Source organism: Quercus lobata, chromosome 8, assembly GCF_001633185.2.
Source record: "Quercus lobata isolate SW786 chromosome 8, ValleyOak3.0 Primary Assembly, whole genome shotgun sequence".
In the NCBI taxonomy this organism is placed as follows: Eukaryota; Viridiplantae; Streptophyta; class Magnoliopsida; order Fagales; family Fagaceae; genus Quercus; species Quercus lobata.
The window spans coordinates 64,438,609-64,461,151 of record NC_044911.1 but is presented as its reverse complement, the minus strand read 5'-3'; the positions used below and the strand labels follow the sequence as shown (position 1 = coordinate 64,461,151).

The 22,543-nt window shown below is 33.7% G+C and overlaps 1 protein-coding gene and 1 pseudogene across 1 annotated transcript; both read left to right on the top strand.

Annotated features, from left to right (window-relative positions):
• Nucleotides 1-2,523: 2,523 nt before the first annotated feature.
• Nucleotides 2,524-4,330, top strand: LOC115957661 (LOB domain-containing protein 15). Its single transcript, XM_031075964.1, has 3 exons — nucleotides 2,524-2,989; nucleotides 3,184-3,436; nucleotides 3,701-4,330. The coding sequence occupies exons 1-3, from the start codon at nucleotides 2,976-2,978 to the stop codon at nucleotides 4,097-4,099; spliced, it is 666 nt and encodes a 221-aa protein (XP_030931824.1). The 5' UTR covers nucleotides 2,524-2,975; the 3' UTR covers nucleotides 4,100-4,330.
• A 7,338-nt stretch (nucleotides 4,331-11,668) lies between these two features.
• On the top strand, nucleotides 11,669-21,109 carry LOC115957352 (annotated as a pseudogene).
• The last annotated feature ends 1,434 nt before the right edge of the window (nucleotides 21,110-22,543 follow it).

Here is a 22,543-nt window from a genome sequence, read left to right as displayed (position 1 = left end):
ACTTTGAAAAAATACTACTACTAAACCTGGATATAAAGACCAATTAAATATAATTATTGTACCAATAATTAAATGGAACCGTAATAGTCCTAATTTGTCCTAAAACCCGCTCCCCCAAATGAAGAGAGAGAGAGAGAGAGAGAGAGAGAGAGAGAGAGAGAGAGATTTGGTTCATGGGCCTTTGAGGTTGAAAATTTAATGTACATGATAGTTACACTTCGGCCCCAAGTTCATGCACAAGTAAAGGTTTTAATTTTTTTGACATGGCTTCCATGAAATTTGACCTTTGAAGGTTTGAAACGAATGTTTGTTTGGTATAAAAAAGTTGAATATGTGTAACACGTCTTGGATCTAAGATTTGGGGTGGGATTTTTGAAGACCATGAAAATGGAGGTCCTCTTTTTTTTTCTTTTTCTTTTTTTTTTTGGAGGGTTTATTTAGGGTTTAAAGAAGGTCAAGGAACTGACTGCATGTACTAGCAGTAGCAGTGGAAGTGGGTGGGTGGTGGTTTTGGTTTTGGTGCAAAATGGCAGAGAGGTGAGAAAGTTAGGTTGAGGTCGAAATAACAAAGAGGCGACTTGTTAGCCTTAAATTACGGGTCAAACAAGAATGGATGGTGCCATTTCCTTACAATCTAAGCAAATTTATCACATTATTTAATCACCTCCAAATATACCCTTCTCTTCCTTTTCCCTCCTTTTCACCACCAACTTTGATATAACACTCCTCAAAATCACAACCAAGCAATGACCTTTATTCTCCATAAAAAAAAATGGAAAAAATCCCATCAAGCACTAGATTCTTTCTGCCTTGCTTGTTAGTAGTTAAATGATACTAAAATTTATAATTTCTTGATCGTTTAGGTTTTTGGGATAACTAGTAATTTATTGTAATGTTAACATGCAATTTTTCATTGCAACTTAGCTTATGTATTGGAATTTTCTTTTAATGAAGAAGGTTACAATATATTGCTGCTAATTCATGCAGCTTTTGTAGGATAGTGCTTTAATTAAAGAATTTATTTAGTGTTAGAATTATGTGATTTAATAATTAAATTTACTATATTCCAATAATTTAAGTTTTTAGAATAATCCTTAATTTAACATGGTATTAGAGTAAGAAGTTTTAAGTTCGATCATTATTTCCTCCACTCTACTTTTCATTTAAATTCTCACGTGCAGTATAAACTTTTAAAACAATTAGTAATTTAACATACGTGTTAGTAATTAAGTGACTCAAGATGATAAGGATATTATATATATATATATATATTTATAATTGTTGACATAACTTGTTATTATTGGAATATTACTTTCACTTAAATCTGTCATTAACATCATTTTTATCATATACCAATTATAAGAGATCATATCAACCGTTATAAAAAAAAATGTTGCGTGCCTAAACTTATTAAAGTAACAAAAGCAAAACTTGATTAGTAAATGAAAAGCAAACACACTTAATGTTATGTCCCTTTAACTTATTAAAGTCACAAAAGCAAAACTTGATTAGTAAATGAAAAGCAAACACACTTAGGCGTTGACAACACCAATAAAAGATTTCCCAAAAAAAGGCAACAGCGCTATAGATATAGAAGTGGGAAATTTTTACTTTGTTGAAATCAAACAACCAATCAAGATTTTGTAATAACCACAACGCTTTCCTTACATGATAATGTGGGTGAGATGTGTCTTAAAAATCAGCAGCTGTATCTATCAGATTATCCCTCATAAAACTCACTTTCACAAACGATAATCAATTTATCTTGAAGGGTGTTCAATCTTTTTCTCTAAACGTCACGTGAAAATGTAGTGTAATTTATAGAATAAGCTCTTTCAAGTGGCGCTAGTTAACTTTCAATCTATTTGATGGAGTTACTGACAGTAAGGATCAGTCAGTAACAATATTCAATTATTAAAAAATATGAACAAAACAAAATAATGAGAATTAACTTCGGATTAAAGAATATGACTAGTCTCAATTATTATTACTCATATTACAAAATATAAAAACAAAACTCTGATACTATACTAAAAAGTAGATAAAAACATAGTTCTGATAAATTCAGTTTTGCTTTTCTTTCCACAGTTCAATGCCTCCCAATTGAAAACAAAAGACAAAAACCACAATAGAACATTTCAATATGTACTAATTGAAAAGGGAAATCCATTATCTTTAAGATGATGCATGCTTGAGTGCTCATATATAGTCACCACACTGAGTCTGCATTTAGTCTTTACCTTCTTCAAAGAACAGATTGCCGTTTCTACACGGCGAGATGATGCTGATATTAAATTTCATTTTCGTGACTGGGATCCAGAAATGGTCTTTTTAATCAAGGTGGGTCTTGATTTTGACACGAAACTAACATGCCAAGTAAAGTACAGTTAATTATGAACATATAATCTTTTTTCTCCTAGACACCATTAATGGTTTGTTTAAGGTGATTAACATAAACCCGTTCTCACCAGTTTATTAATTACTCCTATATGATAATATAAAAGACTACTAAAGGTCTCCCCTGAGAAAGAAGCAAGACCCACATGCAGCAATGGATTCAGATGCTTGATTCAAAAAAGTCAAAGCACATTTAAGGACTCACACGTGAGCAAGTATTCATTGAGCTGGCATTTATACAACTCTCTCTCTCCATTGATGTTTGATGATCTCTATCTCAGTGTGTTCTGATAAACTATAATTTCTGAAATCCTCGTACATATAGCAGAGAGCTCCATAACTATAACATCACCAATAAACAAAAACAAAAAAATTTTACCTTCTTATTTATTTCAACCTCATAGTTATATCCCTTTTGTCTATTTCTTTTGTAAACAACACCGTACCACTTTCTCTCCATACCTTGCCTTTTAAGCACACTCTATTCTTTCCTCATTTTCCTCTCTTCTTCCCTTCGTACCCTCTCTCTCTCTCTCTCTCTGAGCAAGTCCACCTCCATTCCCAGAGAGCATGCCTGAATGTCCAGAGAAAGGTAAGAAAGTACATGTGTCACTCTCTATCTAAATAGTAGATAATAAAACCTAAAAAGGTCGTCTTAGTACACAAATTTCCTCTTCTGCAAAATCTGAGAGAGATGATTAGTAGGCAGTTAACATGCTGTTACCCCCCAATTTTTTGATACTTTTGTAACTATGATTTGTGTTTTCGCTTACTTTTTCTTACTAGGGAAAGATTTGATGATGAGATAGGCAAGAGGATCAAGAGAGAAACCGATGCTTCTTCTCAAATGGGAAGAAGACACATGTTAGGTCCTCCTGGAACCCTAAACACCATTACACCATGCGCTGCCTGTAAACTATTGAGACGAAGGTGTGCACAAGAATGTCCATTTTCTCCATATTTCTCTCCCCATGAACCCCAGAAGTTTGCTTCAGTTCACAAAGTCTTTGGTGCCAGCAACGTCTCAAAGATGCTAATGGTAACAACCTCATTAATTATATGCCGAATCAAAGTTCTGTGTCTCATCCTTGTATTTTACTTTAATTTATACTCCATCAATTAGTGTACTGTAGTATATAATGTGTTTTGATCTCAAAGTGGGACAAATTTTTATTTATTTATTATATTTCCAATGATCTTCTTCCTTAGTAAAATCATTAGGTAATGGTTGTTGACATGTTGTTCTTGATTAAAAAGTAACAAATTTTTTTATTTTATTTTATTTTTTGTAATGGTAACTCAGGAGGTACCAGAGAGTCAACGAGCTGATGCTGCAAATAGTCTTGTTTATGAGGCCAATGTGAGGCTAAGCGACCCGGTGTATGGATGCATGGGTGCAATCTCGGCTTTGCAACAACAAGTTCAATCATTACAAGCTGAACTCAATGCAGTAAGAACTGAGATACTTAAGTACAAATATAGGGAAGCAAATATCATACCCTCCTCTCATCATCATCATTTGGCTTTGCTTACTTCTTCTGGGGCTGTTTCGATTGCTGCACCTCCACCAACAACACCACCACCTCCTCCTCCTCCTTTTCCTCCTAATTCCTCTTCTTCTTCTATGTACAACCAAACCATTACTAGTGCTGCCGATTATAGCACCATTTCATCAAGTGATAATGTTTCCTATTTTGGTTAATTTAATTTCTAGACTGAAAAGAAAAGAATCCCATTTATTTTTCCTTACTATGAATCAACTTGAATAAATGAGTAAGAGAATTTTAATATTGAATGCATGGTTCTTGGTGGGTTTCTTACTTAATAGTTTATTATTGTCCTAATCTATGATATAAATCCAAATAGATCCACAGGTATTGTTGGTTAATGTGTTTCTTTCTTCCCATATCCCTTTCATTTTTCATATCCCTATCATTAAAGCCACAACTACATGGGAATATTTGGGAGCATAGGTTACCTAATGCACCATATAGATATATATTTTTGTTTTTAAGATATTTAGGATTTAAATTTATTCTTTCATTATAATTATCAAATTATTTAATTAAAAAAAATTTATTATAATTTTTATAAATAGAAGCTGAAGAAAGGCATGGAAAAATCTCTCTCTCTCTCTCTCTCTCTCTCTTATATGGCTTCATTGGATCGGGGAAAAAAATTGTGGGCTGGACGACGACGTACGTAGCTCTGGTGAGTTCTGTATTGTGTTGGGAATGGATTAAAATGTAGAGTAATCGCACATGCAGTACAAGTTGACTACATAAATAGTATGCACATGTTAGTGCGTGACATTGAAGGATCTGAGCTGTTGTTTTGATGTTGGGGGAGACAGAAGGCATGGTTGTGATCTTCCCAATGTAGGTTAGAAACTTCTGTTTCATGCTTGAAAATCATAAATGCAACAAATATATTATGCCAATTGTTCCACTCTTCACGAGTTAACTACACTGTATAAGTTTGTTAGATTTTTTTTTTTTTTTAAATGATACGGATGACGTGATATCATTTAATAGAAAATATTATAGTTAGTTATGAACATTTTACATAGTCATGATCATACTCATCTCTACTAATTGAAAACGGGGGTCTTAGATGATAATGGTTTGTTGGTATTTGTAACTCCTAGGTTAGACATTTTTATTCTTCTATTTTGTTGTGTCTAAAATTATTTATACATTCTTTCTTGTTAAAGTATGTTACATAGTTTATGGTAAATTCCATTAACATACCTTGAAGTTTGGATTAATACCAATTAGGTTTAAGACTTTTTAAAATTAGTCAATTTGGTTCCTAAAGCTCCCTAAATAGTTGGTTATTTTTTCTCAATTGTTTTATAGACTAAATTAGATTTAGGGACCAAATTGATTAGTTTTGAAAAGTCTTGGACCTAGATGACATTAGCCCAAATCTTAGGGAGTATGAATGAAATTTACCCTATAGTTTAATACTAATAAATTTTCTGTTTTCAGACCTTTATTTCTAACTTTTTCCATTAAACCTTTTTCAAACCCTAGTTCAACTATTTAGAATCCCTACTAGCTAGTATATATGTACAGATTCTTTTTTGTCACACTTAGTTATATAATTTTAATTGATGGTTTGTTTGTAAAGTACTGTGATTGTTCCTGCCAATAGCTGACAAAAAGTCTTCACAAAACCACGTTTTTCATTATTGTTTTTTTTTTCTTCCTAAATTTAGTATTTAAACTAATGATAAGGAATATATATATATATATATATATATAGCCTTGTGACGTATTATTACGTAATTTCTACACCTGTATGTCATTTACAACTTTGCAACATCAATCCTTACCAACTCAAGCTAACAACAATTACCATAATTATCCATTCCAAATGGCAACTAATCCATTATGATCACAGACTCATTTTTACTGATTAAGTATGGTCATCTCTAATATACAACTACATATATAACAACACCAAAAATAGTAATAACAATCGCCCAGCACTTCTTACTAATTTCGAACCTGAAAGATTGTATGCACTCTTGACCTTTCAATTCATTTACCTTATTGCTATATAGTTCATTGTACTTTTAAATGTAATGACACTTTGTTCTATTTGACCGCAAAGATAAAGTGTAAGGAAACCCTCTAGTACCATATGTGGTGAAAGTGAAACTCAGCCTTTTCTGCATGGAAAAAAAAGTTTGATTCTTGAAGGGGGAAAACAATAAAAAAAAAATAAAGAAAGAAAGAAAAAATTTCTTTAGGCATGTGTTTTAACAAGTGGGGAGAGCAAGAAAAATATAAATAAAAATTTTGTTGAGACACGAAAATTTAAATGGAAAGAAGACTAAAGAAAAAAAGGTTGATATCATATCAATCTAAAACTAGATCTCATTCGTTTATGGAGTGTTGTCAATGAGTTTATACGCCTGAAAAAGGATTAGTTCGATTAATTAAATACTTTCTATGCTTATCCTAGCAACATAATATTTTTCTTTTTCGGTTCAATTGTAACAAACTAACAAGTAACAACTATTGATATAATCCTTGTTAATTAACCTTCTTAACTAAAGGTTTAATTCGATTCTCAAAAAAAGAAGAAGGTTTTATTCCCTTTTCTTATATTTTAAACTCTTGTAGCAATATCCAAGATTTGTTCCTTGCGTGTAAATTTCAACTCAAAATCTCGATACTCCAAGAAGTCATCTACAGTTATTAATTTAAAAATAGTTATCAAATATAATGCAGTAGATCTTTGACATTGTTAAGGCACTAGAAGAAAGGACCACTTGCTTGTTTAGGAATTAGTTCAAATATTTAAGAATGTTGAATATAATTTGGGACTTTATGTAAACCTATCAAAAAATCAGAGTCCATATCTGGATGAATTGTTTCTTAGTTTGATGAAAATATTGACTATAATTGGGATGATATAAGAAAATTTTGACAAGTAACAATGGTCATTGGATATAGTGTTAGTGTTCCCCTTAAGTAAGGGGAATTTTCATAAGTATAATGTATATATATCTTCCTACTTATTGAAGCTAGCTACAGCATTTTATGAAGTAGATGTATGTATTTGTTGGATAGTCAATGGTCTTGCCAGCTATAGATTGTTTTCTCAATGTTGGGTTTCCTTAGCGTGTAGATTTCGACCTGAGTGGGAAGGAGGAAAGAGGAAATCTAAATTATATATAATTAATTAAGGAAGAAAGCTATGGGGACCTTCATTGCCTTCACTAATATACATCTTCTTATTTTTTTTAATTAAATCTATCTCTCTGTCATTCTAGTCTCTAGAAACCATAGATGTGATGGAATTTGGTCTTGTGTCATGGTTGCTTAATGTAGTGGCATCTCTCCTAGTCTTTGTACAACCCCACTTGTTTTTCCTCTTTTTTAAAATCATTCATAGAATTTTGATTTTCCTTCTCTTTGTTCCCTAAAGATCATGTGGCCTCCTTTGTGTTAATTCAACAAGTGAGATTGTTAATTATTCTAAAATAAAGGTGATTAACATTTAAAATTTATGTTCAAGATTGACAAATGCAAACAAATTATTTTAATATGTACTTGTAGGCTGGCTTAGTTAATTAGTAATTAAGCCAAGCTGACACTATGTTAAGTTTGTTTATATCATTAGCACAAACTTCATTTATTTCTTGTCTCGATCTTGTCGTTGCATGTGAAGGGAAGATTTCCAAGGTCTTCCCTATTCAGCAAGCATGCATGTTTAGATTACTCAAATTCTTGCAAACATCCGAGTTAATAACCACCAACAATATTAATAAGAAACACACACACACATAACTCTAGTAAACCTATATTAATCAATTTATTTAATTACCAAAAATGATTAATGACCCAATAGACAACTTTTACTGTAAAGAAAAAATAGATAAATAATACTAAAGCTATTATTAATTTTACTACAAAAGAAAAAAAGTTTAATTTTTTGATGATAAATTAATTTGTAAAGTTTATAGAGTAAAATTTGTATTGGTGTTAGCATCACTAAAAATGGATTATGCCTAGAATATAAAATTAGGATTAGGCAATACTTTTGTTTAATTCTTTGATAGATTAAGAAACTAAGTAATAAAGTTAGTGCTCATTAAAAAAAAAAAAAAAAACAAAGAAAGTACAATATATAAAGTTAGTGACAATGAAGAAAACCTCAGCGTGTCAATTTAAGTTTCAAATTGTCATGTAATTTCACTATCCGTCATGGTCAGGAATCTTTTCTTTTCTCCTTCTTGAAGCTGTCGGCAAAATTGATATTTACTTGCATTTACGATCCAGTACTGAATCACTGATATAATTATAAGTTAACGAATGTGGAGAAGAATTGATTGCTAATGTAGACATTAGGAGTAGGATTGGAATTTTTTTTATAAATTTTTTATGAAGCCACTTTAGAAATTTTTTATAATTTTTTTTTATAAATTTTTTATAAATACACGATATTTCAGTCTAAACCAGTAAATTGATAATAAAGCACCTTCTACAATATTGAGTTTAATATGACTCCAAAATAAAACTAGTTTCTATTTTTTATTTCTTTTTAATTGAAGTTCCAAAACGTGTCTTCCAATATAGTCACCTACCAGGACAAAGGTTCATCTTGAATTTCTTACTCACATTCTCTTTATGGTCAATTGCACACTCTTATTAATATAAACCTTAATATCTTGAAGTGGATAGATAAAAGGAAAGAAAGAAAGTGGAGGAAGAAAAATCACTTCTCAAGTTTAGATATTGGGTTTGTTTTCTAATTTGAGGCTCACAAATGGCTCAAAAAATAACATTAATTTTTATTTATTTAGGATTTTAGATAATTATTATAAAAATTGAGTTATTGTTTTCAGATTTAACATTTTCCTTCAAAACAAACATAGTGTATAATAAAATGAGTTAGTTAAATTTATGAAATACTACAAATGTGCTTCTCTTATTTATCATTGTGGGGTCAAAGAATTTGACAACCCCAGTCCACTTTATACTAAACCCAAGGCCCACACCGAGGAGGAAGAAATGCCCGAGGACGAATGAAGAAAGCCCAAATGACCAAGAAACATCGCTGAGGACAATCCTGTTCTCGACCAACCTAGATCTTAGAAGGGAAGAATGGCACGCCATCGACAATAGCCTCCCAGAGCGTCCCAAGAAAAGAAACAAGTACCGTAGGACAGTCATGGGAGCATGGTGTAGGAACAGTTCAAGGAGAAATTGTCACCTCCACATTAAATGCCCACAACTAACGTTTTGGCCGCATTAATGAGGAAATGACCCCTGAACAGTGAGGTCTTGGTTGCTGCAACTCACAGAAAGTTTGGGAAGGTGGCTGATGGGACAAATACTCAAGTAGTGACCTGCATGATCAACAGATGTAGGGCCAAGATCGACTGGAAAAGGATATATAATGTGAGAAATCCTCTAGGAAAAGGGGATCGGGAATTAGAAAGGGAGAATACAGAAACAATTAGCACGATCTTGGAAATCTTTGTAATCAAGCACTGAAGAAAGAATAAGAACACTAAGTTTCTCGAACGAAATGCCCGAAGACAGAATTTCATACTTTAGTCCACGTCCTTATTATTCAATCCATTCATAACCATGTCTAGTTATTGTAATCCTCACTAAGACCTAGTTCTTAAACCCATTTTCTATAAATTTATTGTATTGGACTAGTTGGGCCTAAATTCACTCATCTAATAGGAGAAGTGTTCAATCTCAGTCCCTACAATCATTTATTTTCTCTCTAACTGAAATGATCAAACATGCTCTAAATTAAATGTAACTAGGTCATACCACAGTAAATCCTATAAAGAATGAAAAACTCAAGTTCAATTTATGATAAACAAATTTATTTATACATTACAATAAGAACTCACCCAGTTGACCGATGTCTAGGCATTTCACTCTCCTTGTCCTTGGCACATGTTTGCACCCGAATCTCGATAAGAGAGTGAGAAAGAGAAAAATGGTTGTAATTGTGGGGAATATTTCGTGGAAGTGTATTGCTTACATTATTCAATACGGAAAATAAAATCACGAGAAATCCCTCTTGGCAAATATTAAACTAGGCACCTTAATACATAAAAATGTGGAAAACTCTACACACTGACTTTAAAAGAACATGCAGATTAACATGACTATGCAAAATTGAAGAACATATAAAATTATTTGATGCGGGTTGACAAATTCTTCTGAATTAGGAAATGTCAGCAATGGGATTAAAAAACTCTTTAACAGCTTTTCATGCTATAATAATTTATTTTTTTTCCTGTACTATACATGCAATTAAGTATAAATCCAGTCTGATTCTGGACCAGAAGAATTGATGAGGGATTCGCAAATGGTTTTTACTGAACATGGGTCCAAACAAGAACTTCATTTTTGAAGATATATAATGGATAAAATATTCAGCTCTAGATAGTAGATAAATGAAGGCGATCTTACCATGATGAAATTCTTCATTAAAAAAAAAATCCCCCTAAAATGGAAACAATAATATTTTCAAGACATAATGCTCTTAATCTTAATTACTTTAGAATTTTCAAACTAGAATTGAAACAACTTAGCTTTTAAATGTTTGGTCATGAACCATGATCAAAGGTGTAATTATTCAGTAGTTCAAGAATACAATAAATATTTACTCTTTCTTTTCACATGAATAATGGGTTTACCATGAATAGTAGGGTAGGGATGGATTTAGGCTTTCCCGCCCTAATTTGCAAGGGTAGAGCAAAGACAAGGTAGGACAACAACCATGTGGGGTAGAGGTGAAGGTGAAGCACCTATGCATGATCCAGTATAACCTCACCCCATTGCCATCCCTACATTGAATAATTATTCGAGTCAAAGAGATCATAAACCAGACAAAAATATTGTTGTAAATGTGTAAATAAAAAAGTTGACCGTTCAAATCTCTAATTATAATGCATGAATCAAACAATTAAATCTATCTTGTCCTTTATTACAGAATTATATATATAGACCTTACATTGTTAGTTTATTATGCAATTTAGTTTTTTGGTAGTTAGGATAAAATTTAAATTTATGGTGTTCGTTTCAATATAATTATTCTTTACCATCAAGTCAAAATACTAATTTGTGCATGTTTGTGTCTTTTAAGTAGAATTTAACTCAATATCTTATTTGACATCAAAAAATTTTACTAGTTAAACTAAGTAGAATCTTCTTTTAAATTATATATAAAATTTATTTAGCCAAAAATCTTGTGACTAAATCACAATGACACTAACCAATTCTTTCCATGAGAAGAATCTCATTTGAATCTCTCACTTGTAAAGAGAAAAGAAAAACCCTTAATTGTCCTAATATTTCACAAGAGTGTATAATAACACACTTGTCATATTAAAGAAAATAATGCTATGAAATTTTTTATTTTATTTTTTAAAACCATTGTTGATATGACTTATTGTGATTGAGTAACATCGCTTTAAGCTAGTTCCACAACTAACATGAATTAGTTAAATTTATTGTATTAAAAATGACATGTAAAAGAAACCATTTTCCTTTCTATATTTGGTTAGGCTTCAAAGTTTGTTGTTCTGGGATGGATCAGGATGCAGGGACATGATTATCACAGCCCATAGGGCTTTATAAGAGCTCCTATAACATATCAGCTAGACCCACCTTAGAATTGGTGACTTTGGGCCACTCTTTCTTAAGCCCATATCATCAGAAATTTATTGTCAGAAAAAAACTATTATTATTATTATTTAAAAAAAAAAAAAAAAAAAAAAAACTAATCTCTACCCGCCTTTCTCTCTCACTCTTTAGCTACACCTTCAAACCGCCATAGCCGCAGTCCTCTGCTTGTCTCAGCTCCGTAGTCAGCCCCCGATGCTCACAACACTGCCATCGAAGCCAAAGGCCAGAAAAATCTCTCTCTCTCTCTCGCTTAATTTCTCTTGATTTGACATTGTTTGGTTGCCGAGAAACTGTGTAAAAACTGGAAATTTTCTTGTATCTGTTGCTTAATATGCCTATATATGGATTTTAAACTCGTTTTTGGATGTGGGTATTTGAAGGGCTTATATGGTTTGTGCGTGTAGGATGATTTGCGTCCAGTGTGAAAAGGCTATGAAAGGTGTTTGTGAAAAGTTCTCTTAGAAACTAAGGTATTCCACACTCATTACAAACAAGTCCATTGTGCAAAAAATAGCTCATCAGAATTTAAAAACAAGCCCGTTATTGGTTTTGCAGTTTAATGAAATGGAAGTAGCATATTGGTATATTTGTATTGGAATTTGTGGTTCAATACAATTGGTAGTCTCCGGCTGTTTCTGATATAATTTTGTTTCATTTTGGTTTTGTGTATATGAAATGGTCGAGGGTTTGATAATTATGACGAAAAAGTAGTTTTTAAAATATATATATATATAACTTTGGGTATAATTTTGGTCTTATAAATGAGTACAGTTTGAAATGATTGTTGTAATTATGCATCTGCTTGGGAATTTTCTTTTGTTAATGCATTATTGATTTGAGTAGGTGGTTTTGGGTCAATTTACTATTTTTTGCAAAATGTTTTTGGGTATATATTGATAAAATTTGCTGTATTGAGCTTTATTTTCTTTTCTGTATCATAAAGTGAAAGATGTATCTTGGAATTAAGTGGTGTGATACATTATAACCAGTATTAGAATGTGGGGCTTTGTTGTTTTGGGCTATCCCAAAGATGCAACCCTATGAATTGCATTTGCAACAGATGGGGAAGCTAGCTGTTTTGTAATTCTAGAGGGCTTTATTCAATTTAGTGGTTCATTGATGTTTATGTGACAGTTATAGGTTTCTGTAGATTGATAAAGTTTTATTTTTGGCAGAAAAAATAATCGCAGTTTCTAGATGTTTTAAATTCAGTATCAGAGATGCTATCATACCAAATTTCATCACAAAGGCTCATTCCTATCTGATGTTTCAACTCACTCAAAGTTTATTGCTTAGTTATGCCACACCCTGTAGTTCTAACCACTTAGAAGTTTTACAGAATGCTAGTTCCATGTGTTCAGTTCTTTCCTGAAAGTTTCAAGTGTTATACGGACTTATAACAATTTCAAAGCCAGCTGGTCAGTTTCTGTCAACAGTAAAATGAATCTGCATTGTTCTACACCAGCTGAAAGAGGTCACCATCAAGTGATGTTCAGTGTGGTATATGATCAATTTAAATTATGTGTGTTAGCATATTGATTTCAATTGAAATTTTGTAGAAGTCCCTGTGTAGTGCATTTTTCCTTAGGTTTTACAATCCTTTAATGCTGCATTTTCTCTGAGCTGTTGTCACTTTAATTTTGAAATTTATCATCAGTTCTTGTTTTGGTTGGGTGCAGGTACCAGCTTGGGTTTTTATCAATGGTGGAAGCTTTAACTTCAAAAATACCAAACCCACTTCATGGGTTGCACACTAAACCCTCACTCCAATCTTTTTCTTCACCTCCCAATCCCAAACCCTAATAAATCTCCAACACACCTCTGTCCCAGTCCTCCTCAGCCGCTCCCATGGCTGCTGCTGCTGCTGCTCTCCAACTCAGACCCAAACACAGAACCCTCCACAACCCTTCTGTGATCCACCTCTTCTCCACCTCGTCCACCCCTCCTCCTGACCCCACCACTGATCAATACCCATCCTCCACTTCATCCCAATCCTCATTTTCTTCCCATTTCTCTGATGTCAAAGCTAGTCTCAAACAACAACAAAGACCTATTTCCCCATTTTCTTCAAGGAACCCCACAAACCCATCCAAACCTTCAAACCCTTTAAGCTCATCTTTTTCTAGGCCTTCCAAAGCCGCTTCCCTTGAAGAAATCTGCAAGAACCTATCTGAGTTTTGCACCAGATCCTCTGTGCCACCTTCCACCATTCAACCCAACTCTACACACTCCTCTCAGAACATCTCATTTCAAGAGCTTTACAAACGGAATGTGACTGCGAAGGCAGACGAGAATGCTACCACAAATACCACTGAATCTGGCCTTGGAAAGTCGGTGGTGGTGGCACTGGCCGCAATCTTTCCTTTGAAGCGATTCAAGAAAGCTTGAGGCAGATTCATTTGAAAACTGAGCTGCCTCAAAATCAGAGGAGCAGTGGGGACCCCATGACCTTATTGGCATTTAAGAATAGTTTGAAATTGAAGCTGACATCAAATTTGGGCCCAGTGATTGGTGGGACTGATATGCTGCCGCTTTCGGTGTTCGGGAATGGGAGGGAGAGAAAGGCAGGGGAGAGGGAGACAATGGCGATGAAGACAGAGTTTGTGAAGATGTATAGCTATGGGGAGTTGGGGGAAAAGCTGAGGAATCTTAGGCCTTCTGTGGAGGAGGTGAAGAAGGAAGGGGAGACTTTGTGGTTTTCTCTCTCAGAGTTGAATGAGAGGCTGATGAAGTTGAGGGAGATGGAGGAGAAGGATACTGAGTTGAGGATTGGTGGAATTTCATTTAAGGACTTGAGGGAGAGCTTGGATTGGATGAGGCAGCTGGAACTTGAGAAGGCAAAGAAAAATTCAGGTTAAGTATCATGGTTTCAAAGTGATATTTTTTAAATTGCTAGTTTTCTTAAAGCATGTTTTGTTAATTTGGATGGCAGATGATTGGATTACGTAAATTCTATTTTAGTTGCTTAGAAATTTAGGAAATTGGAAATTTTGAACACTTGGTTTGCAATAGTTGGCATTTGGAATTGAGTATAAAAAATAGTGGAAAATTGTTTTGGTTGGTTGGTGTTGAAATATTATAGTTCTCTGATTCGTTCTTTAGAAAATTGGAGAAAGAAAAGAAAGTAGTGCCTTGGATTACTCAATTTTGTGTTAATGTCATGCCCTTCTTGAAATCCCTAGAAAGGTAAAGAATATATGAATCAAGAACTTTCAGATTTTGATAGTGAAATTGTTGAGGGGGGGGGGACTTGAAGTTTTCAAGTGAGTGTTTCCTGTGCAGCGTATTATATTGTGCTTTTTTTGATATTATATTTGGATGGTTGATGATAAGAGGATATAAACTCTGTTTTGGTTGCTGAGATTGTGGAGAAGGAAAAGGAGCTGAGTTTTGAATATCGGTTGTTTCAGCAGTTAGTAACCTCACTTTTTCAAATTATAGCTTTTTTAAAACCTCAATTTTTTTCTAGGTAAAGTTGTTGTTGTTGGGTTTTCTCTCTCTCTCTCTCTCTCTCTCAATGCTGAAAAATAAGCTGCATTAAATGGGCACAGATCAGTGATCACAGTGTTCTCTATTTTTTTAGTATACTATAAAATTTTATTTGATTGTTCTCAGTTCAGTTATCATGTAAAAGCCAGTCCACCTTGAGTTATTAAATTTGATGGTTTTAAAGATGATAAATGATAGATTAGGTTCCATTTTCGGCTGTCTGACACCACTTTAGAATCCTTTGCCCTTGTTGCTGAAAAATTGAGCTTTGGTTGCTGTGAAAGATACTTGGATGTTGAGTATTCTATCCTGTACTGTTATTATTTTCTTTGAGTAACATTTGGGATACTACATTTTTCATCACTGCTGACGTGACATTTTGATTGGAGTAACATCACTTTCACTTGGGTCCCCGCCATTGACACTACTTTTATAATACACCAATCATGATAGGCAATGTTAGTTGTGAAAAATGTTGGGTCCTAAGACTTATTGATTTTCTTTTTCCAAAGCAGTTGTAACATTTTCAGGCTACACTTTGGAATTTGGCTTGATCAAGTGAAGAATTTTGTTTCCTAGGTCGCAAATGGTGAAGTATCTAAGATTTATAGTTCTTCCTTTCTCATTCCTCTTTGCCATGGGGATTTGGGATCAAAAAGTTGCTATTTAATAAAGCCTTGTTGGGTAAATGGTTGTGGTGATATGTATTTGAAGACATGGTATTATAGTAACGGGTGATTAATATGAAGTATGGTTCCACTGGTGAGTTTGGTGAACGAGAAAGGTGAGGAGGCCATATGGGGTGGGACTGTGGAAGCATATTAGAAGTGGTTGGGACAGCTTTGCGTGGTTCGTTAGATGCTATGTTGGAGACAACACTAGAGTTTAATTTTGGCATGATGTGTGGCAGTGGTAGAGTACTCAATAGGAGAGAGATCCCAATTTGTTTCTCATTGCAAGAGATAGTGATGCCACAGTGGAAGATTATGTAGAGATTTGAAATGACCAGTGTTATTGGTTCTTGGTGTTTATTTATACAGTGCAAGTTTGGGAAGTAGAATATTTGGCACACTTGTTGGAGGATCTTTATGTTACAAAGGTCCAGTCTGGGAGTGCTGACAAGTTGGTGTGGTTCCCTTTGCCAAAAGGCTTCTAAGTGAAGAGTTACTACAGTATTTTGAGGGGGAGTCTTGCAGATTTCTCGTGGAAATGTATATGGAAAGTTAGTGCTCCACTAAGGATGGCTTGTTTTTGGGGTTCTTCTTCCCTTATGGTGTGTGGCTTTAGGGAGGGTTTTGACAATATCACTTAAGGAAGCGGGGTATAATTATTATAGAGTGGTGCTTCCTGTGCAAAAACCATGCACAGATGTAAATTATTTATTTTTACATTGTGCTATGGCTTAGGAGATGTGGTCTATGATATTTGGTTTGTTTGGGGATTCTTGGGTTATTCCTAAGTCTGTGTGAGAGATGTTTGAGTTCTAAAAGGAAGGGTTTGGAAGAAGAGGTGATGGGGGATACAATAGTCAGTCACTTTGTGTCTCATGTGGTATTTTTGGAGAAAGCGGAATGCTAGGTGCTTTGAGGGGCACGAATTAAGTAAGGCAAAGTTGAAATATTTACTGCTGAAGTCCTTATTTGATTGGACCTCGCAGCATATGGCATTTTCGATTGCAGGGTTCTTGTGTTTCTTGGATTCTTTGAGTTTTCATTAACTCTGCAGTTTCAATTTTTGTTTGTTGTTTTCCAAAGGAAATTTTTTTTGTTTCTCACAACTAAAAATAGGCTCAACCTGCCAAGAGCTTTGTTGTTCAATTGGCACACCCTGGTGTTTTCGATGGAGACGACCACGGTTCAGATCTCCTTTCCCCCATTGTAACTGCTGAATTATCAAAAAGAAAAAGAAAAGGCTCAAGCCCAATCTTAAGTTTTTTATTTTTTACTTTTTTAATATAATAATAAATTTTTATCATATTGATTTTCTTAACTTTCATGTAATACTTGTTTGAATGTGTCTCAAAGTTGTTGAATCTCACTTAAAAATTGTTTTTGATTGATTAAATTTTGCCAGCTTTAATTTTTCCCTACAATAGGATACAATACTATATGCATCTTCCTAAAATCTATTAATTCTGATTTCTTTTTTCAGTCCAGAGACTTGATATCTTGGGTCAGTTAGGCAGAACTCCTGACTTTATGCTTCAACCTCCAAAGGAGCATCTAGTTGAAAAGGCAAATATCCTTCTCTTAGCTTTTCTATATTCTTGATATTTTTTTAGTTGTATAAGATGTTTGTTAACTAGATCAGTTTTTTTCATTAAAAAAAGTGGAAAATCTCACATGCATAAAAAATTGGAGCACTAGATGATAATGTGGATGATAGGACCACCTAAAATGAGAACTCTCAAGTCCATTCCTATAAGTTCTTCTCTCGAAATTCTTATTGATGTTTAAACGTGGAATTCTTTAAGAAGTAATTATACTTCTAAGCGGTAATTTCACTTGTGGTTAAATCTGTTGAGATCTTGTTAATAAGGAGAGAGAATTTGTAAAACCTTTATGTTGTTTACTGGAAGACATTGTTCAGTGGCAGTATAGTAAATGTTGTAACTCGAAATTTCGAATACAAGGGCGCCTTTTGTGGTTTACTTTTCCTCAAGATGGAAAAGAATGAAGCTTGAGGAGCCTGCATATGTTGGAATTGTTTCTCATTAAGTCTATCTTTTGCTTCATATTTCAGATGGTATGATCTTGCAAAAGAGCTAAATGCAAATTCTTCACATATTTGTGACTATTGTTGCATTCTTTAATTTAAGAAATTACACTCTGGTACTCCTAATGACTGAAATAAACTACAAGTGACATGTATCATCTGCAATATGTCCTTGCTAGATTCCCTTGTACATCCTATCCTTCACTCCATGAATATTTTTTTCCAAAAGACCTGGAATCAATTTCATTATATATTGATTCCTTAACTGTGAATTTACATGAAGTAACAGAATCTTACAGTATTGTTATCAATTATGCATACTTAGGGTCCTTTATAGAGGGGTTCCCCCCCCCCCCCCCTTCCGCCCCTCAAGGAAGTGCATGTTCTTAAATGGAGCCCAGTATGAATCTTTTAATGCACCAACTTTTTTTAATGACTTTGTTATTTTTTTTACCAGTCAAAAAATTTAACCTTCTAAAGCCTGCATTTATGTAGATTTCACAGAAGTTACTCTACCTTTCTAAGATCTAAAGGGATTTGATGCTCTAATACTTTTGAAATATGTTTAATGCAGTATTTCCATCCAGATAATATGTCTTCTGCAGAAAAACTGAAAATTGAGCTTGCAAAAGTTAGAGATGAGTTTAAAATGTCAGATTCAGATTGTGGATCTGGACGCGTTCAAGGTAAAGGGGTTTACATTTTAGTTCCGTTACACTTTTCCATCTTGATAAATTGCATGTTTCTGATTTCTGTTTTGTGGTGCATGTGTATAACCTTTATCTTTAGATGCACTTTTTTTTTATAAAATAAAAGTATGCTGAAATTTACCTGCTTTAATATAATTCTTTTGAATGATGTGTTTTTGGTCTTATATTTTGGTTCCATTTCCTGTTTGTAATACTAGATGATAACCCTTTTTTAAAATTGTTTTACATCTGCCCTTATATGTTCCCAAACATGTTAAAGGAGAAGACCATTAAGAAAAGGATAAATGCCAATGGGTTCTAGCCCTTGTAAAAGCAAAGTGGAGGGTGAGGTCATCGTGACTCTTTTTGGTGCCTTGGAACACCACACTCTTCCATGGGAAACTTACAACACATGGGCCTCTCAATGTCTCATAATAGGAGCGAACATCAAATTCTCCATGCCTATTCAACCTCCACCTGATTCAACTAGGGTCCTCTCAGCTAGGGATATAACTTATAAGTATACAAGATATCAAAGGAGTTTGTCGACTCCAATTCCTAGACTCCTAGTCAGTTAAATCTCTATTAAACCTGAAATTTCCAGAAGTGTATATTTCCTCCATTGTATTAAATCTCAATGAAGAGGTCGGGCCTTGCTTCGATGACAAGTGCCTTCCACCAAAAAAGACAGGTTGCGGGTTCAAGTCCGAGAATTAGCCTTTCCAAACAAAATTGGAGGAAAAACTGCCTACCACGACCTCTTTTAGACCCTGCAAAAGTGGGAGCTTTGTACACTAGACATGACATTTTTTTATTAAATCTTGGTGAAACACAATATAAAATAGATTTTTTTTTTTAAGAAATGAGTAGCAGTTGAGTTGGCTAGCCAAGAGATACCAAGTAGCTATTATCTAAATTAGCTTCGAACTTTTCCATGAGGAGCATGTGGTTAGACTAGGACGGCATAAATGTATTTTTTTCAAAGTTCTGTTGTGGACTTACCAGAAAAATTTCTATTTTATTAGAAATCCCTGTTGTGGCTAGATGGAACATAAAATTAGGTTGAGCCATTTGAATCCCTGAAATATGAGGTTGTTCTCTCTCTCTCTCTCTCTCAATAATCTTTTTGATCATGTCTTTTTGCCCTTCTGTGGGTGCAGCAAACAACTTTAATGGAAATGAAAATACCCTTCTTGTTCTTTTTGCTTGCAAGAAGTGCAAATTTCAGTGATCCTTGAAACTTCTTCCATACATACTAAGCTTGCAATCATTTTTTTGGATATGATTATGGATTTCCTTTCTCTGATTTCTTTGCAGTGGCACAACTCACAACTAAGATCAAGCATCTATCTTCAGTTTTACACAAGAAGGTGACAGTTGAACCAAGTACTATTTATTTGAGTCTATTATTTAGATTCTTTTCATTATATTACTACTTAGTCCTGTATTGTTTAGTTTTAACACTTCCTTGAATTCAGTCTTGCATTAGATAGTTTTATTTGGGGGTAATATCAATCCCTTGATTGAACAATTTCTTACAAATCTTGTTATCTACCTGCACCTAGTTAACAATAAATTAGGGGCATTGAGGTGATTAACATGGTATAGATTGTTCTAGCTAATACTTTTAGTGTATGTTTGGAATGGAGGAAGATGAAGTGAGAGGAGAGGAGAGGAGTAATAAATTTCAAGAGCTTGAAATTGTGGATAAGAAATATTTAATCAGTTGCACTTACAGGTGTTCATGAAACCAAGAACACAGACCAAACTGACCACCACTGGTGCAAGTGCAAGTTGTGCAACATCAGTTTAGAATCTTGCCACATTTTTGCAGTGTGCAGTAATGCATGAGCACATTGGACTCTTGTGAAAGTTAATATCATTCAAATGAAACTCATGACAACTAAATGTTATTTTTTTGCTTTACTTATCTGATGAATTGACTCAAGCAAATGCAATGTTGCATCAAGGCAGCAATTGATGTGGCAGGATACGACTGGCATCCAGCTAGCTGAATGATATTAGGGAGCAAGAAGTTATATGTGTTTGACATTTTTAATTAGTTACTAGTTGCTGTTGCCTTCAGTACAACAGCCAATATATTACAGATGAGTGGGGTTCCAAAAATTAATAATAAGAGTGCTAAGTAGTCTCCCTTTTAAATTGATTGCATAGTCTAAGTACTGTAGGTGCTGTTACTTTCTCTTTTTCCCTTCTTAGATTTATTTATTTGTATATTATTATAACTATAATGTTGTAGGATAAGCATTCTATAAAGGGTCTTCAAGCAATGGTGCAGAGGAGGAAGAGGATATTGAAGTATCTCCGAAGAACTGACTGGGATTCCTACTGCTTGGTTCTCTCTAAACTTGGTCTCCGTGACAACCCTAATTACAAGCACTAGACTAGTCAACACTCAACAATGTGATCCCTTTGTTTTCTTTGTAAGATAATTATTTGGTCTCTTGGAAAACAGTGATAACAAGAAAAGTGGGCAAGTCAATAACGTGACCAGCTCTGTGTTTTTTCCTCACCTTTTTGTTAGATGTTTTTGTTTTTGACGTAAGATCACTATTGTAGTTGGTCTACTTGATTTTTGTTCCATTCCATATGGGAATCAAAGGATATAAATACAGTTCATTTTTTAAAATCTATTTCCTATTCTTTAATTGGATTATTTTATTTTATTTTATTTAAATTTATACTTTGAACAAGCTTGTTTTAATGCATGTCTTTTTTTAAAGACACTAGTCACTATTTGTGCGTTGCACTGGATAGTTAAATAAAATTATATATATATATATATATATTTGTTTATTTATTTAGCTTGAAAATATAATCAAACTCATGTAATTTATTTAAAAGTAATGACGTTAAAGTAATTGAGTAATTGTCCTAAATATTACATTTGTATTTTCATAACTTCATGTTTAGAAAAATATTGACTTAAATTTAGTTGGATTGAAATACGTTAATGTGACTCAACATGAACGTAGTAAAAATAAATGTTATGTTTAAAATTTTAGATATATATATATTTTGGTGCAAATCTATCTTTTTGTAGTATGTAACTACACAAAAATGGATCGAAGTAGACCAAATGGATCGAATAGGATCAAAGTTGATTGAATAGGATAGAATGGACGGAATAGAACCTAATGTGGATTGAATAGGACTAAAGTGGACCGAATAAGACCAAAGTAGACAGCATGGACCGAATAGAAATAAAGTGGACCATAGTGAACAGAATAGGACCAATGTGGACCGAATAAGTCCAAATTGGATCGAATAGACCGAAAAGAACCAAAGTGGACCGAATAGGACCAAAGTCGACCGAATAGAAACAAAGTGGACAGAATAGGATTGAAGTTGACCAAATAAAACCAAAGTAGACATAATGGACCGAATAGGACCAAAGTGGTCAGAATAAGACCAAAGTGGATTGAATGGATTGAATAGAACTAAAGTGGACCGAAGAGACCAATGTGGACCGAATAAGACTGAAGTTGATAGAATGGACCGAATAGGACCAATGTGGACTGAAGTATACCCAATAGGACCAGGTGGGGCGAAATAGGACCAATGTGGAACGAAGTAGACCCAATAGGACCAAATGGGACCAAATTAGACCAAAGTGGACCGAATAGAACCCAATGCACAAAATTGGACCAAACAGGAGAAGTGAACAGAATGGACCGAATATGACCAAAATAGACAGAGGCCGAATGGACCGAATAGGATCAAATAGAACCGAATTGGGCTGAATGGACCAAAATAGATCGAATTGACCAAAATGCTACATTGATGTAACTCAAAAGGAATATAACAACAATAAATGCTACATTTTAGCTTTTAAATATTATATAGATTTGTAAGACTTATATGCAGTATAATTTGTACTAACTATAATATCACTATAAAAATAAAATAATTAAGAATTTGTTTATTATGTTGTTGATGTACCAAATTGGAATTAAATAGATTGAAATCCTATGCTGATATGGCTCAACAGGAGTGTAGTAATAATAAATGTTACGCTTCAACTTTTAGATATTATCTAAATATAGATTTGTAAGACTT

Excerpts from the sequence above, each read along its gene's own strand:
- LOC115957661 (XM_031075964.1), top strand. Across the intron at positions 3,437-3,700 it reads ACGTCTCAAAGATGCTAATG|GAGGTACCAGAGAGTCAACG; the intron begins GTAACAACCTCA and ends ATGGTAACTCAG.